Source organism: Molossus molossus, unplaced genomic scaffold (genome assembly GCF_014108415.1).
Source record: "Molossus molossus isolate mMolMol1 unplaced genomic scaffold, mMolMol1.p scaffold_m16_p_1, whole genome shotgun sequence".
In the NCBI taxonomy this organism is placed as follows: domain Eukaryota; kingdom Metazoa; phylum Chordata; class Mammalia; order Chiroptera; family Molossidae; genus Molossus; species Molossus molossus.
This window is the reverse complement of record NW_023425344.1, coordinates 156410134-156424512: the sequence shown is the minus strand read 5'-3', so window position 1 is coordinate 156424512 and position 14379 is coordinate 156410134. Positions and strand designations below refer to the sequence as shown.

Genomic DNA, 14379 nt, shown 5'->3' with positions numbered 1-14379 from the left:
TGTAGCTGGAAAGACTCACATGTTTCTGGCTGATGTGGTCAGACATGTGGGTGAACCATAGAGGTAGTTGGGGATAGGATGGCCTCTAACCACTAGGCTTTAGTCTTGAGAGCAGTAGTGAGGTGAATGATTGAGTGATCTCTGAGGGGCGTTCCCATTAGTGTCTATGACACGAGGAAACGTGCTCAGGCAGCAGGAGGCTCAGCCGTTTCCCGGGGTGCAGGGAATCCCACCCCCTGTCCTCAGGGACCTTGAGACATCTACTCTCCTTGGCCTGGTGCCCGGACTTGAGGGGAAAGAGCTCATCTCCCCTTTCCTTATCCTCACATCCAGGATGGTGGGAGTGTGGTCTAGCTAAGGTCACAATCTGCACCCCTCTCCTTGACTGGGCACCCCAAGGGGCTGGGCACTGGATTGGACCCAGGCAGTGGAGCAGCGGGTGGTCCCAACCATGGATTTGTGTGGCAATGTACAGTTTCTGTGGGAAACCACTCTGAAAGGCAAAGGAAATGTTCCTGGGGGGCAGGAGACAGTGGGTGGCATTTGGGGGATACTTGCTGTGTGGTCCCTGTCTGCCAAATTTCAGCTACAGGTCACTGCCACCCATGTACATGGGCCTGCTGCCACCAGTGGCCCAGCGGTGTGGCATGAAAACGGAAGAGCAAGGACCCAGGCTTTTAAGTGGGTTTGCCCAGCCCCCAGCACAGCCTTCCAAGTGGAATTTTTTAGAGGTTGACTTAAGCAACTTGTTGAGTTAGGCTCCCTGAATGTCATCGTGGCCAAATGTGTTGGGTTCTTTCTGCCCAGGTGGTGATCGACAGCAAGCTAAAATGACCCCGACGAAACCCGGCCAAACAGGAGACAGTCTCTGCTCTTCCCAATCTCTTTTAATGAAGCCAGGGCAGCAGAATATACAACGTGGCTCAGATACACAGCACAGCAGGGCCTAGATAATGAGACAGCTTCCCCCACATCTTGCGGAAAGGGCGATATGTATTTCTTTATGAACACTATTTAAAAAAATAAGCTCCTCACAACATTCTCCAGGAGCTAGAACCCGAGAGAACCCCCGGTGAGCCCTCACCCGGGGACATCGGAGGCGGTCTCTGGGAGGGGGAGGAGAATCTGTAGCCAGGAGAGGCTGCAGCAGCCCCTGCGTTGCCAGGGATGCTGGGCAGCGACAAGCAACAATGAGGGCACAGAGGGAGGGGCAGCAGCGTTTGCCAGGTCTTCGGCATCTTGATCACAGATATCTGGTAGGATCCAGTTGGAGGCATTGCCCGGGCTGGAGAGGCGAGGGAGACTTCTCCTCCCTGGAGGCTGAGACTTAGTCTCTGGGCTTGAGGGAGAGGTGGGCGGTGAGGAGCGCGGAGCACTGGGCTCTCACTGTCTTGCTGACCTGGGATGAGGAAGAACAGAAGTCAGGCTGGATACCGAGGAGGTAGACCCAGGGCAGTTAGGGATGCGATGGAGATGCCTCCATTTGTAGAGTTCTAGGAGCAAGTGAGCCCCGGGGGTTCTTTTTGCTGGTGGTGGGGCAGATGCGCTGGTCAGCAGGATGACCAGGGACACTGGAGGAAAGGTGTTGACACTCCGCCAGGATTAGGGTATATTAATACCTTCTCATTATATTGGAGGCACAGGAACTGGGAGCCCTATTCGGTTTTGCCGTGAAAGTAGAAGGTATAAGTGCATGTTGGGGTCCTGAGTGTCTCTGTTTTATTCACTCATTAGTGTGTGGCTCTTGATGTTACTTGCCCTCAGTTTCTTCATTTCCAAAATGAGGATAATAACACCTGTCCATACTTGTAGGGAGACATGACTCACTGAGGGGCTGTTGTCGCCCAAGAAGTTCTGGGTTCTACAAATGCTTCAGGCCCTTGCCAACAAGAGGAACTCCTCACAGAAAAACATGGAGTTTGGCGGGCCCAGACTTAGCCCCTAAAAGGAGACCCTGGGTGCAGGTTTGCTCTCAGAGCTTGGGGACCCACCCCAAGCCCCTCATACCCCACCTACGGACTGAGATGCCCGCTCACCTCAGCTGGACCACAGCCGCAGCGTCATGAGCAGGTTGAAGCCGGCCACTTTGAGGAGTAGGATGCGGAACCCAATCACTGACAGGTTCTGCAGGTTCAGGTTCATATCTGCAAAACCAAGAGGCCACAGCGGTTCAGAGCGTGCACACCTGAGGCTGCACAGCACCTGTGCCATCCCAGTGGCTCTCCTGGAAGCAGGGTGGGTGGCCCAGGCACCTGGGTCTGCCTCTCCCTTTGGGCTTCTGTGCACATCTCCTCGTAAACATATGTGTCCTACCCCGGGATCAACAGTATTTCATTTTGAAAGGAAAACAGCAACTGCACTTGGTCCTTATTTTATTTCTGAGCCCCTCAGGGGATGGGGATGAGGTGGGTGCTCAGGACTTACTGCAATTCCTTGGGTCTGGGCCTCTTAGTGAGAATTCAGTGGCTGAGCCACAAGAGGGACGACTCATACGGACAGCTAGAGTGGAGATGAATGTGGGCGCAGGGGAGGTGGTGAGGAGTGGTGGAGGTCCTTGAGAGAGATCACCACCTGCTGCCCTTCTTGAAAGAAGGCAAAACTCCTTGGCCATGGAGGGCAGCTGACCTCAGGGTGACCTGTTTAGTTTAGGGCTAGAAGCTCATCAGAAATTTCACAGCTGGGCCACCCAGAGCTCTTGTTGGTTCTGACAGTGGAGTGGTTGAAAGGAATACAGAAACTAGAAGTGAGTCATTGGTTGAGTGAAACTAGAGACTCATCCTCAAAGGACTCAGAATGGAAAAGGAAGTGAGAGATGATGAGAGGAACCTGGGGATTTGGGGATGACCTGGCAGCTCTGTAGGGCTCACACTGCTATTACTATTCCTGCTCCTCCTCACTTCACCCCCAGACCTGTAACGCCTTCCCACCTCCTCTCCCCAAGCAAGGTTACTGTGGGTTCATGCTCCCCCAAACCGTGCAAAGCCGGGATCAACCCTTCTCTCACCTGTTTCAAAGCTTTTCTCTACCAATGTGGCATCACAGGGGAAATCTAAAGGGAGAAAAAAGAAATTTTCTTAAGAGGCCTGAGTATGCTGACCACCCCCCCATTCCAGACCCTCTGAGGAGCTGGGCAAGTGAGTGTCTACAGCTTCTCCACATTTCCTTGTGGAGCGATCGGAGGGAGCTTGTCACATGTGGCCGTTTGCTGGGGACAGCCGCTGGCCCTGGCGGGACAGCACCCTGGCTTCTGGGCACCATTTCATTCACTTAACAAGTACTGGTTGTGCTGAGTTCATGTTACAAGGCACAGGCCTCAGGGACTGCGAGACACAGACCCTGCCCTTGGGCAGTGTCCAGGCTGGAGTCCAATAGAGGCAGTAGGACATACACAGTGACAAGTGCCATAAGGAGTCTCGATGATTTCGTGTGGTCTACCAAGTTTCCATCCCTGCACCCTGAATCCGTTCCTTTGTTTTCTCAGTATCATTGATTCAGCTGCTCAGGCATAAGATCCAGCCACCTTCCTTGATCCCTCATTTCCTCCTCATCCCAGCATGGTTCTGCCTTTGAAACCCACTAGTGCTGGCCACTCAGTTCCACTGTCACCACCCCATCCCGGCCTCCACCTTCTCTCTGCATCATTCACCTCCTTTCTCTCCCGCTCTCGTGCCTGCAATCCAATCCCCATTCAGTAGTCAGAGTGCTCTTTTAAGAAAGCAAATCAAAGCCAGATGATAGCTTCTCATGGTAATTAGAATAGCAGCTGCCCTCTCATGACCAGAGAAGCCTTATGATCTGGCCCTCGCTTCCTTCTCCCCTCTCATTCCTATCGCTCCTCTTCTTTCTCAGTGAGCGCCGGCCTCAGGCCCTTGGCACAGCTGGTGCCTTCTTATCCTTCATCTCTTAGCTCAAATAAACTTCCCCAGAGAGCCCACTTCTAACTTTTGTCCCTAAGGTGGCTGTGTCTTCAACTCCAAGTTAAAGCATATACTAGGATCTGAAGGTATCTAGAGTTCTTCTTGCTGATGGATGGTCTCCCCCAACTAGAATGAAGCTTCCTTAGGGCAGACCCCTCATCTGACTTGTTCACTACTCCACTCCAGTGGCTGGCAGCTATATAGGCACAATCAGTGGTTGTTGACTGACTGAATGACTGACTGACTGGAAGAGAGAAAGAAACAAGGGGAGGGACCTTGGAGAAGGGCATTAGAATGGGGCCTGGAAGAGCAGTAAGGGGCAAACAACTCCAGCAGAGGCAGGGAGGTGGGAACTCAGGGTGGGTGAGACTGAGGGCCAGTGCCGTCTCTTGCCACCTTCTCCCTATTTCTTTTTGCCCAGGACATTCTGTGGCCTGCCAGGATGGGGCTCACTGGTGCTCAGTGACAATTGGTGAGGCTGAGGCCACCAATCCCAGCAGCATTTGGATCCACTGGCCTGAGGGAGCCCCAGCCAAAGCAGGCCTCTTGCAGTGAAGAGACTCAGCTTGCACAGGCACCAAGTCTGCACTCACCTGAGCTGGAGTAGAAGTTCTCTTTGAAGGTGTCTGCACACCTGAAATCAGGGCTGGTGCTCCAGCGCAGGGCCCCGTTGCTCTTGGAGCCCATGGACTTCATGTGCAGCGATGTGCTGTTAGTGCCGTGCACCGTGGACTCCTCGTCTTGTGGCACAATGGTTTCAGAATCAAAATCAGTAAACAGGCAGACGGACACGTTGTTGGATTCAGGGCTTCTCATCTGGTACACGGAGGGGTCAGGGTCACTGATAACTGTGGGCCAAAAGGAGCTGGGTTAGGAGATGCTCATTTCCCTCCTTGCCCCAACCCAGGCCCGAGTCCAGATGTTGGTGATGGGCAAGCGCAACGGCTCTGTGGGCCTGGCAAGTCACATTCTCAGACTTCATTATTATTTTTTCTTTTTAAATTTGATTAAATTATTATTTTTACTATTTTATTGATTTTTTTTGGTTACAGATGTAACATTCTCAGACTTTAGATGGGAAAGAACGTATTAGAAACCAGCTGCTTGCAACAGACCAGGGACAGGCACAAGCCATGAGTCCTGGCCGAGCCCAGGCTCCCAGGGAACGCTCTCTGCCAGGCCCTGCCAGGAGACTGGGAATGAAGGCCCACTTCATGATACGGCTCATTCCTCTCCTCAGGAACTTCTTTACACGCTCAGCAGGCCTGGTGGAGAACACAGCTCTGGCAGGACAAACAAGCACAGAGAAAAGGCCCAGCAAAGCAAACGATACTTCTTGGCATCTGGCTTGGCCTCCCACACCTACACTGGGCACTGGCAGGACCTAGAAGCCTATGAGGCTGGAATTAAGTCAGAAGATGGGTCACACTACCAGGAGGTTTCTCACATCCACAGAAGTTTGGGACTATAAATCAGAACAGCTCTGTCCGAACTCGGGCTCCCCATTCACTCACTATGAGGCCTCGAGCAAGTCACACTGCCCCCTGAATCTCAGGAATTTCATCTGCAAAATGAATTGTTGCCTCGTCCACCTTCCTAGCCAGGCTTTTCTGAGAAACAAATGAGAGTTTCTTCACATAAAATTATATTTAATAAACGGTAAGGTACTGAACAGATGTAAGTAGTTGGAGCTACTGATGCCACCAGGGTATTGCTACCGTAATGTGCTACCAAATAGTTTCTACTCTTCACCCCCAGGACGCAGGCGTTGCTGAAGGCTTTTCCTCGGCTCTGAGAATCATTTTTCAGCATTTCTGTAGGGTTTAGTGTTTTGATGTAACTCTCATTGTTTGTTCTTTCAGACCTCCTGCCTCTAGAGGAAGCAGCAGAGGTTTTCAGGGAGGATGAACACTTCGGGGCCACCCAGAGAGTGCAGAGCAGGGCTGGGACTACAGCTTCCTGGCCCTGTGGTTCTCTGCTCCCACGGCTCCTCGCCATGCACGCGAGGCTTCTCAGCCTAGTGATGCACCCCACTTGCTGAGCCAGCGAGGGTGGCCTTGACAACGCAGCCATCCAGCTGGATGCAAAACTTGGGAAATCAGCCCTTGGCATGGACTTGGGATGCTGAGTCAAGGCAGAACTGCCTGCGGGTGGGGCAAGCCCTGGAGCCGCAGAGCAGGGCTGGGTCCATGGTCACATGTAAGGGTCATTTAAAGCCTGGGCCCTGAAGGATTCTGCCTGCTCCCCTCTGATCTCCACATACTGTGGGGCCTGGCATCGCTGTGAGTTAAGGCCCTACGACATGCATCTTTGTCTGCGAGGGAGAGACGGGAAGCCATAACACTACTAACACACCCCCATGGATTCTGTAGTCATCAGTGGGAGTCGTGGGCGAGCCTGGGGGGGGGGTCATGAAGGGTGTGGAGATGCTGAGAGAATGTGGTCTCACAAGGAAAGCAGAGGACAAGGTGCCATCTGATGCAGTTTGGCCTTAGGGGGGGAGTGGGGATGGCTGTGGGGGCCAGATGCCCAACTTTCAGTTCTGGTTAAACGTTCACTTGAGTCACAGAGCCAGGGGGTTATCAGGCTGGACAAGGTCAAGACCACACTATTCAATATGGTATTTTTTAACGACATGTGACTATTTAAATTAAAGTGAACCAAAATTAAATAAGCTTAAAACTTCAATGAAAAATCAGAACTTCATTTTCAGAGGTCAATCACCACGCAGCTGGTGGCTGCCGTGCTGGGTGGTGCAGACCGAGAGGGCATTTCCACCGTCACAGAACGTTCTGTTGGACCGCACTGGTCTGGAGAGAGCAGCGCCCGGAACATGAGGCTTTGAGGAAAGACAGTGGGGGCTGAGTGCGAGACTCACACGCCATCTTTCAGTTTGTGAGGGTGACTACTAGGGGCAGACCAATTGCTCAGGTTTGCTAATGAGAGAGCAAAATAAAATAGCAATAAATGAAATCAGAAGAACTGAGGTGATTTTTTAGCTTTCTTCACACCCTGTTTTTACCAGTACCCTTTTAGCTTCCCTGTCTGCAGGTCTGCTGTTGTTTCTCCTGTCCGGCTTCCCTAGCTCTGATTTCTTCTCTTGTGCATCATCTCTCCCTGCCCCCCTCCTCAATCTTTTTGAGCTCATTCATCCTCCTAAGTACTTGCCTAAAACATGGAACTGATTGGGTCTCTTTCTGCTCTAAATAATTCAGGTACTCCCTCTTGTCTGTCGAATAATGGCCAAACTTCTTGGCGTGACATCAATGTCTGCCATGATCTTCCAAACCGTGAATTTCCTCTCCCAAGTCCTTTCTATGCCCTGTAAGAGTACAGCTGCGCCAAGCTCTTCAGATTGGCTCTCTGGGAGGTCAGCTCTGCGACAGCAAAGGCCCGTCTCTGGTTTACTGTTGCATCCCTAGTACCTGCTACTAGGTGCTCAAGAAAGAACTGTTGCATAAATACATGGGCTAGTGGCCACCAGGTTTGCAAAATATCTGCTTGTTAGACTTTTTGGCCAAAGAAGCTGGGTACTCATCCTTGAACTTGATTTTTTAAAGCCTCATTTTACTTTTACTCCCGCATACCTCTGATGCAACCTTAATATTTTTGTCTGAAAACAAGACAGAAGTCACTTTCAATTTGGAGGGCTTTAGCGGGTCTACTTGCCCTGGGAGGAGAAGTGTCCCGTTCCACCCTAGCAAGATAAACATGTCCTGCCACTGGTGATATCTCCAAAGGTAGCTTTAGCAAGACTGAATCAACCTTTCAATGTGGAAGTTCAGCTGTTCTAGATCCTAACCTTTCATTTTAATTCAGAAGTAACCAGAAGAGCACATGGGCCAGTGCTCTAGTGCTTTGGTCCCTGGGGGCACAGCAGTGATGGAAAGCGCCCTTACCACAAATCTGTGCTTCGCAGCTAGACACGAGGAACCCGGAAAGTGAGTTGGAAAAACGAACTCTGAGTCCTGCTGAGGCTCTGGTGAGCATGAGGAAGCAGTAACACTTCCTGGGAAGACTTACCGGGAATTACAGAAACTCTGGTGCCTTTGCCAAATTGCAACTGGGAGGCAGTACCGCTATACCACTCCCAATATCTCCATTACAGAAACCCTTAGGTTTCTCCTCTGAGGAGCGGGGTAACTCCTCTTCTAGCCCACTGAGGACGGACAGGGGAGGCCCGCAGGCCATGAGCTGTTCATGGAAAGAGCTGGCCCCTCACCTTCACATCTGGTCTGCGTTTCTAAATTGGATTCCCAGTTTCCCACTGGCTGGCCTTAGCCGTGACTGTTTGTATTCTCTTGAAGGCTCTAGTGTTCCCTTTCTTTTTTGTTTAAGAAGACATCTTTGCCTTTCTCACCATCCAAAATTATTATCAGATGTCTTTAGTTATGCCAAAATACATATGCCTTGTTTATTCTCAAGAGCATGCTTTCTTTCTTGTTGTTCTTTATGCCTGGAACCCCATTTCTCCCCCTCCTTTGTTCATACGGATCTTATCTTTCAGGCTCAATGAACCTTTTCTACTGCATAAAACCTTCTCTAGGCCAACTTTTCAGCCAGGACCCTATTCCTCTGAATCTCCAATGTGCCTACTGACATCATCAATTGCTAAAATAGTCTTTACATTGCTGAGTTTACAATAGTTCTGTCCCTTTCACAAGTTTTTATACCATTTGGGGACAGGTCAAGAATCTATCTTAGACTTCTTCACACCCAATCTAACATTTTATAGAGTGATGGCCACATGGAAGGCATAAAAAAATATCCATTGGATGATTAGAGTTAAATTTTAGTGTGTTCAACCTAGAGACACACAGATTTTAAAGATTGATAATGATGCCCTCTCCCTTCACAGAGGCCTCTGTAAGACAGTTAGTTATAACACCCACAGTTGGCCTCACCATGGTCATCACCCACGTCCCAAGGGGAAGGATTAGTGGCACTGGCCCATGGGGTTGCACGTGGTGCCACCAGGGATGACTCACCAGATGTTATGGACACTTGGGTTCCTTTCCCAAATATGAGTTTGCCAGCCATTCCTCCAGTATTCACACCACAGGTGACGCCATTACAGAAACGTACCAGCCCTAACACCTACTTCAATAGGAGAAGCACTGATTTCCCACAAGGACGGGAGAATCACACTTTGCAGAGTTAGACCTCTTCTGTGCTGAGATTTTGTCTCTGGTGTGTTCAGTCCTTTTCCTCCTGCCCCATCTTGCTGTAGTGCCCTGGGTTGGAGGTTGTGACTTCCACAAACCGAGAATTTAGTAAAGCAGAAAGCCCTGCTCAGGGCAGTGGTCTCTCAGATTCTCTCGGAAGGTCCAGGACTACTGGCTCATCACCTGCCTCACGATTCCTAAGGCCCCAGCTTAAGGAGCTTTCTGGAGCACTGAGTACTAGATGGGAGGATAATTGAAGGATGAGTGGAAAAAACCATTTGGGATCCTACAGAAAAAAAATGCCCAGGCTCAGCTCAGCATCTTGGACAAAGAAGAATTACTTGTCAATGTTCACCTTTGCCCCACTCTACTTACTTGGCTGGACACTCACACTGGTCCCTGCTCCAAAGATCAGCTTGTTAACACCGGTATTTCCCCACTACAAGTAAGGTCTTTGCAATAACCTTCCTGATGTTAATCTGCTGGAACCCACCAGGATCTGAGCGCACCATCCTAAAAATCTGCTTGGGTCTTTGTTCCTTAGACTTCTTATTTCCCAGGGAAGCTGTTCCCTTTCCCTTTATGACAATGTAAGCTTTAGTACAGCAAAACCTTGATGATGATAATAATTTAGAAAAGCTACCACTTATTGATTACTTGCTGTATACTGGGCATTGTCTCATATTATTATGATGTGGTCATTACCATTTTGCTCTTGAGAAGGTGGAGACTATTAGCTGGACAGGGCAGAGGCAAAAGCTCCCCCAGATCTGGCAGCCCCCCATGCTGTGCTATGAACCCCTTCCACCTTGCCTCCACGCCTTGTCACTTCACATGGTCTAACTGCTGTTTAAATAGGTGCTGGGGTCACTTTTATCCTGAGAGGGGTTCCAAACTCTACTAAACTCCAGAGAGGAAGATTCTGTGAGCAGGTACCCCCATACCATGCTCATTAGCCACACCAGAGAATTTAGCTGCCTGCTGCAATCCAGGAGAATTTGTGTTTGCCATGAACTCATCTTTTTCCCCCGAAGGACACTTAGCTACTTTTCTGAATGTTCAGAGTATCTGGTGCTGATATTATCAGCTTTGCTTGAAAGCACTGAGTATCTGGAGCTCTTTTTATGTTTCCATAAATTATTCTGCTCAGATTTTTATTTACTCTACTGGTTCTTGGCACTTCTGTCTTTAATATGAGAAATGGGAACATTTTAAGCCACCGAGAGCTTGTAGAAATGGAAAACAAATGTTCCACATACCCCTGACTTTGCCATAAATCATTGCCTGTTTTCTCATAGACAAGTTATCAGTTACTTTTGCCCTGGTCATTTGCTTGGTCTTACTCACCCGGGTGGACAGCCAGCCTGGTCCCGGCTCCAAAGCTGAGCTTATTGTAACTGCTAGACGGCACACAACAGGAGGGTGCTTTACAAGAACTCTCACCAGGCGGGGCCAGCCTCCCTGGGCAGCGATGCCTCCTGTCCCTGGTTACAGGCCCCTCCAAATCACCCTTTTTCTGACACGAGAGAGGAGTCCTGCTCACTGAGTCCTTATTCCTCAGCTTCCTTTGTAATCAGCCTACGGGCCTTTCCCTCACAGCTAGCTCGAGCCAGTCCGGCCTTCCGGAGGGTGGATGCCCATTCCAGGTCCCACAGCTGAAAGTGAAGAATGAAAATTTGAAGAGTCTGGAGGAGATCCAGGGCTTAATTTTGGAAATGAATCTTGAGGGAAAATTTATAGTAGTGGAAAAGATGGAAAAGGTAGAATAGGGCTTAATCATGGAATGAGGCCTATGAAAGACACCCCTTCAGCTGGTTCCAGGAGGGCAGAGAAAGACAGGCCAACATTTGCCGTAGGAATATTCCCATAAACGCACATAAATGAGTTGTTAACCAGGGAGGTTGTGAAAATATGGAATAAGTTACATGTGGGGCTTGAGAATCTCTTCCTCTGGAGGTTTCTAAGATTCAGGTTGATATCCATATAGAGGAAAAAAGTCAAGTTTGAGAGTGGTTTAGACAAGTGCTTCTCAGTGAGGACTTCACAGAACTCCAGTCCTAAATTTCTCTACCAAAAAGGTTCTAAGCCCAAGTAAGTTTGAAAAATGCTGTATAATGTATTTCAGTCTTGAAGACTGGCAATGTATGTTATCCTTTTAAAGGCTCTGAGAAGTCCTGCTGGTAAAGAAATCCAGAGCTTCTCAAACTTATTTGATCCAATAATCTTAAAAAAATTTTTTTTCTTTATTGATATTAGAGAGAGAGAGAAAGGGAGAAGGAGAGAGAGATAGAAACATTGATGAGAAAGAAAATCGACTGGCCGCCTCCTGCATGCCCCGCACTGGGGATTGGGCCCACAACCTGAGCATGTGCCCTGACTGGGAATAGAACCATCGAACCAGGGACCTCCTGGTGCATGGGTTGACCCTCAATCACTGAGCCACACCGGCCAGGCTGATTCAATAATCTTTTAAAAAAACTGGCAATGTATATTATCATTTTAAAGGCTCTGAGAAGTCCTGCTGGTAAAGAAATTCAGAGCTGATTCAATAATCTTTTAAAAAGAACACTCATTAACACTTGTGGAACATGTGCACATTTAAATATATATATTCCTTGGAATTCCTTTCTCTAGTTCCAAGTATTTAAAATGCCATCCTAAATTTTAGCCTTAAGTTTTCTGTGTTCTGAATCTGTTTTAACTAGTCCTGTGGACACTGTTTCATTGATGCAGATTATTTCTTTCTAGTCATTATGAAACAGCTTTATTCAATCTGGGCTCCGGCTGGACATGGAGTCAGTGTACAGCAAGTTCTCCTGCTGCAGCTCGAGGGCACATACAGACGCAGTCGCCTGCCGGACCCATGGCGCCCCAACACTTGCAGGGGTGACCTACTAGGCACACCGGCAACTTTGAAACCTTTCCCACGTGAATTTATCAGTTTTCCTTTCTTAAACCTTCCCACACACCCTGGAGCTGTGTACTTCAAAGAAGATTCTGGTCTTAAAGGAGAAATTTCCTGGAGGAAGCGGGGGTCTCTCAAGAGGTGTCGACGTCATGTAGTTATCATGAGACCTCTCTCCTTTTTGCTGCTAACACCCATTTGTGCTGCTTCCCTATCACAAGTATTGTAGCTATGCCTCTGAACTCTGGTTCTTGAGAAATATCATGGGTTCTAGGCTTTCTAAATGGAGCCTGAACTGATCTGTGCAGGGAAGAGGCCTTGATGAAACACAAATGAACAGAAAATGCGGAGGAAACTCCCCTGGAGGAAGGGGCTTTCCCCACCCAAGAGCATTTGGATGGATTCCATAACTTCCTTGTTTTGAAGCCTAGCATCTCCGTCGGAGAACACTGCTACGGTCTACACCAGTGTGTTCTAAACGGCTACTCCACCTCCATGCAAGCTGTCCCTGACGTCTCTCACCAGAAGGCTTGTTTTCAACAAGCGTTTGCTCAGTGACACCCATGTGCTGGCCTCACAGAGCTTACGGTGCAATGCGGGGTGTGTACATGAGCCAGGCTGCATGGACAGGAGGGCAGGCCGCCTTCCTTTCTGCTCCCACTGCCACTAGCACGTGCTTCCACCATGGCACAGTGACGCTGGTGCCACATCTCTGAGCAGATCCTACCTGGTGCGAGATCCTGGATGGCAGAGGCTCTGCATCTTCCTCCCTCCTTTCCTTTCCCACACGGAGCCTAGTGCTTGGAACGTAATAGTTGCTTAGTAAATGTTTGTTGAACAATAAAGCCCTCTAAATATTTCAATGCATTTTAATGCAGTCTTGCTCTTTCTCTTCTTTTATAAGGACTATTTCATTTCTCTTTTAAATTGTTACGGTTTCATTCTCTAAACTTTTTATTGTTTTTGTTGCATTATTTTGGCATTAAGTTCTTTCCCTATCTCTCTATTAGACTTGGAGTTTTGTGAGAATGTGTCCAATGCCCAGGGTCTTTGGGAAGCTTAATTTATCACCTCTCATGAAAACTAGATGGTAACAAAAATAGATTTTTGGGCATAATCAGTTGCAATGTCTTTTCTGATAAAGATCTCTTGTCTCATAGGAACCTAAAAACAGCAGAAGAGTCTGTCTCTGTAATGATGAAAAGGCCTATTCCCACTGGCAATTACTACCGTTAGAATACAAACCACTACTGAACCAGTGGCTGGGAATTCAAATTTCAAAACATTCAAGTCTCATAAAGAAACATGAGAAATTAGCTCAGTAAGTGCAGATTCATCATATAAGAAAGTAAAGTAGGGACTTCCTGTGTCTTTGGTGAGTCTAAGGTCAGGCACTTACTTGGATGCACATGGAGTCTCGTTCCACTCCCGAAAGTGAGTGTTCTTCCACCCGTGTCCCACCCTGGTACAGCGCAGTACAAATACCTGCCCTCTGCCACGCAGGGCAGCTGCCTGGCCCCCTCCCACATTTGCAGGCTTCACTCTTGGGAACAGAGCTTTATTGAACAGCCTGTTCCATGGTTTTGATGATGAATTTTTCTCTGTGTGTCACTTTAGGCTCAATAAACAACCCCCACTAGGTTTCAACTTCTCTCCCTGCCCTGCCTGCTCCCTCCCTGCCTGTACCTGCTCCCTCCCTGCTGTGCCTACATCCTCCCTGCCCAGCCTGCTCCCTCCCTGCATCCTGTCAGCCCAGTTTAATGACTTTAGCATCTCTTCAGAAATGCTGACTCCTGTGCCTGGGCCATGGACACCATGGAAAGAAGGCTCTAGATGGGCCAACCAAGGACCAACAGGTGGCCTTGGGGTCCGAGGTCTTCCTTCACAGAGTGCGGGAGGGTGGTGGTGGCAGAGCCCTGAGATGGTTAACAATACGACGGAGTCAAATAGATGCGAGATGGACTCTAGCTCTGTCACTCCTAGCCGAGTGATCCTGGGCAAGTTACTTGCCCCAAACATCTGTTTCCTCACCTGTGAAATGGGAATAATACCAGCTACCTAGCATTAGGATGGGTATGAGCACTAAATGAAAAATTATATGAGGGACAGAGTATAGACACTGGCACACATCAATAGCGAATAAGAGGATGATTCCAGCAACATGTTACACTGAGGGAGAGAGACGAGCTCTTGGCAGCCACAGGTGACGTGTCCCTGCCCCACCACACAGCCTGGCACCCCTGGGTGCCTCAGCACCCTGGCTGGGATGCTCTCATGTAGGAAAAATATCTCAAGATCCAAGGGAAGGTGCTGAGAGAGAGCTCAGCCATAGCGGGGGGGGGGTTGGGGGTTGGGGGGGGGGGACAGGGTGACCCTTGGCTGCCAAGAAGAA

The 14379-nt window shown here is 49.1% G+C and overlaps 1 protein-coding gene across 1 annotated transcript in view; it reads right to left on the bottom strand.

Moving 5' to 3' along the window:
• Window positions 1-877: 877 nt before the first annotated feature.
• LOC118629905 (T cell receptor alpha chain MC.7.G5-like) overlaps window positions 878-14379 on the bottom strand; it is a 314180-nt gene continuing 300678 nt past the window's right edge. Inside the window, exons 5-8 of the mRNA XM_036261628.1 lie at window positions 4511-4765; window positions 3005-3049; window positions 2037-2144; window positions 878-1399 (exon numbers count right to left, since the gene is read on the bottom strand). Coding sequence (XP_036117521.1) covers window positions 2038-2144; window positions 3005-3049; window positions 4511-4765 — 407 coding nt within the window. The 3' untranslated portion in view covers window positions 878-1399; window position 2037. The remainder of the gene's footprint in view (window positions 1400-2036; window positions 2145-3004; window positions 3050-4510; window positions 4766-14379) is intronic.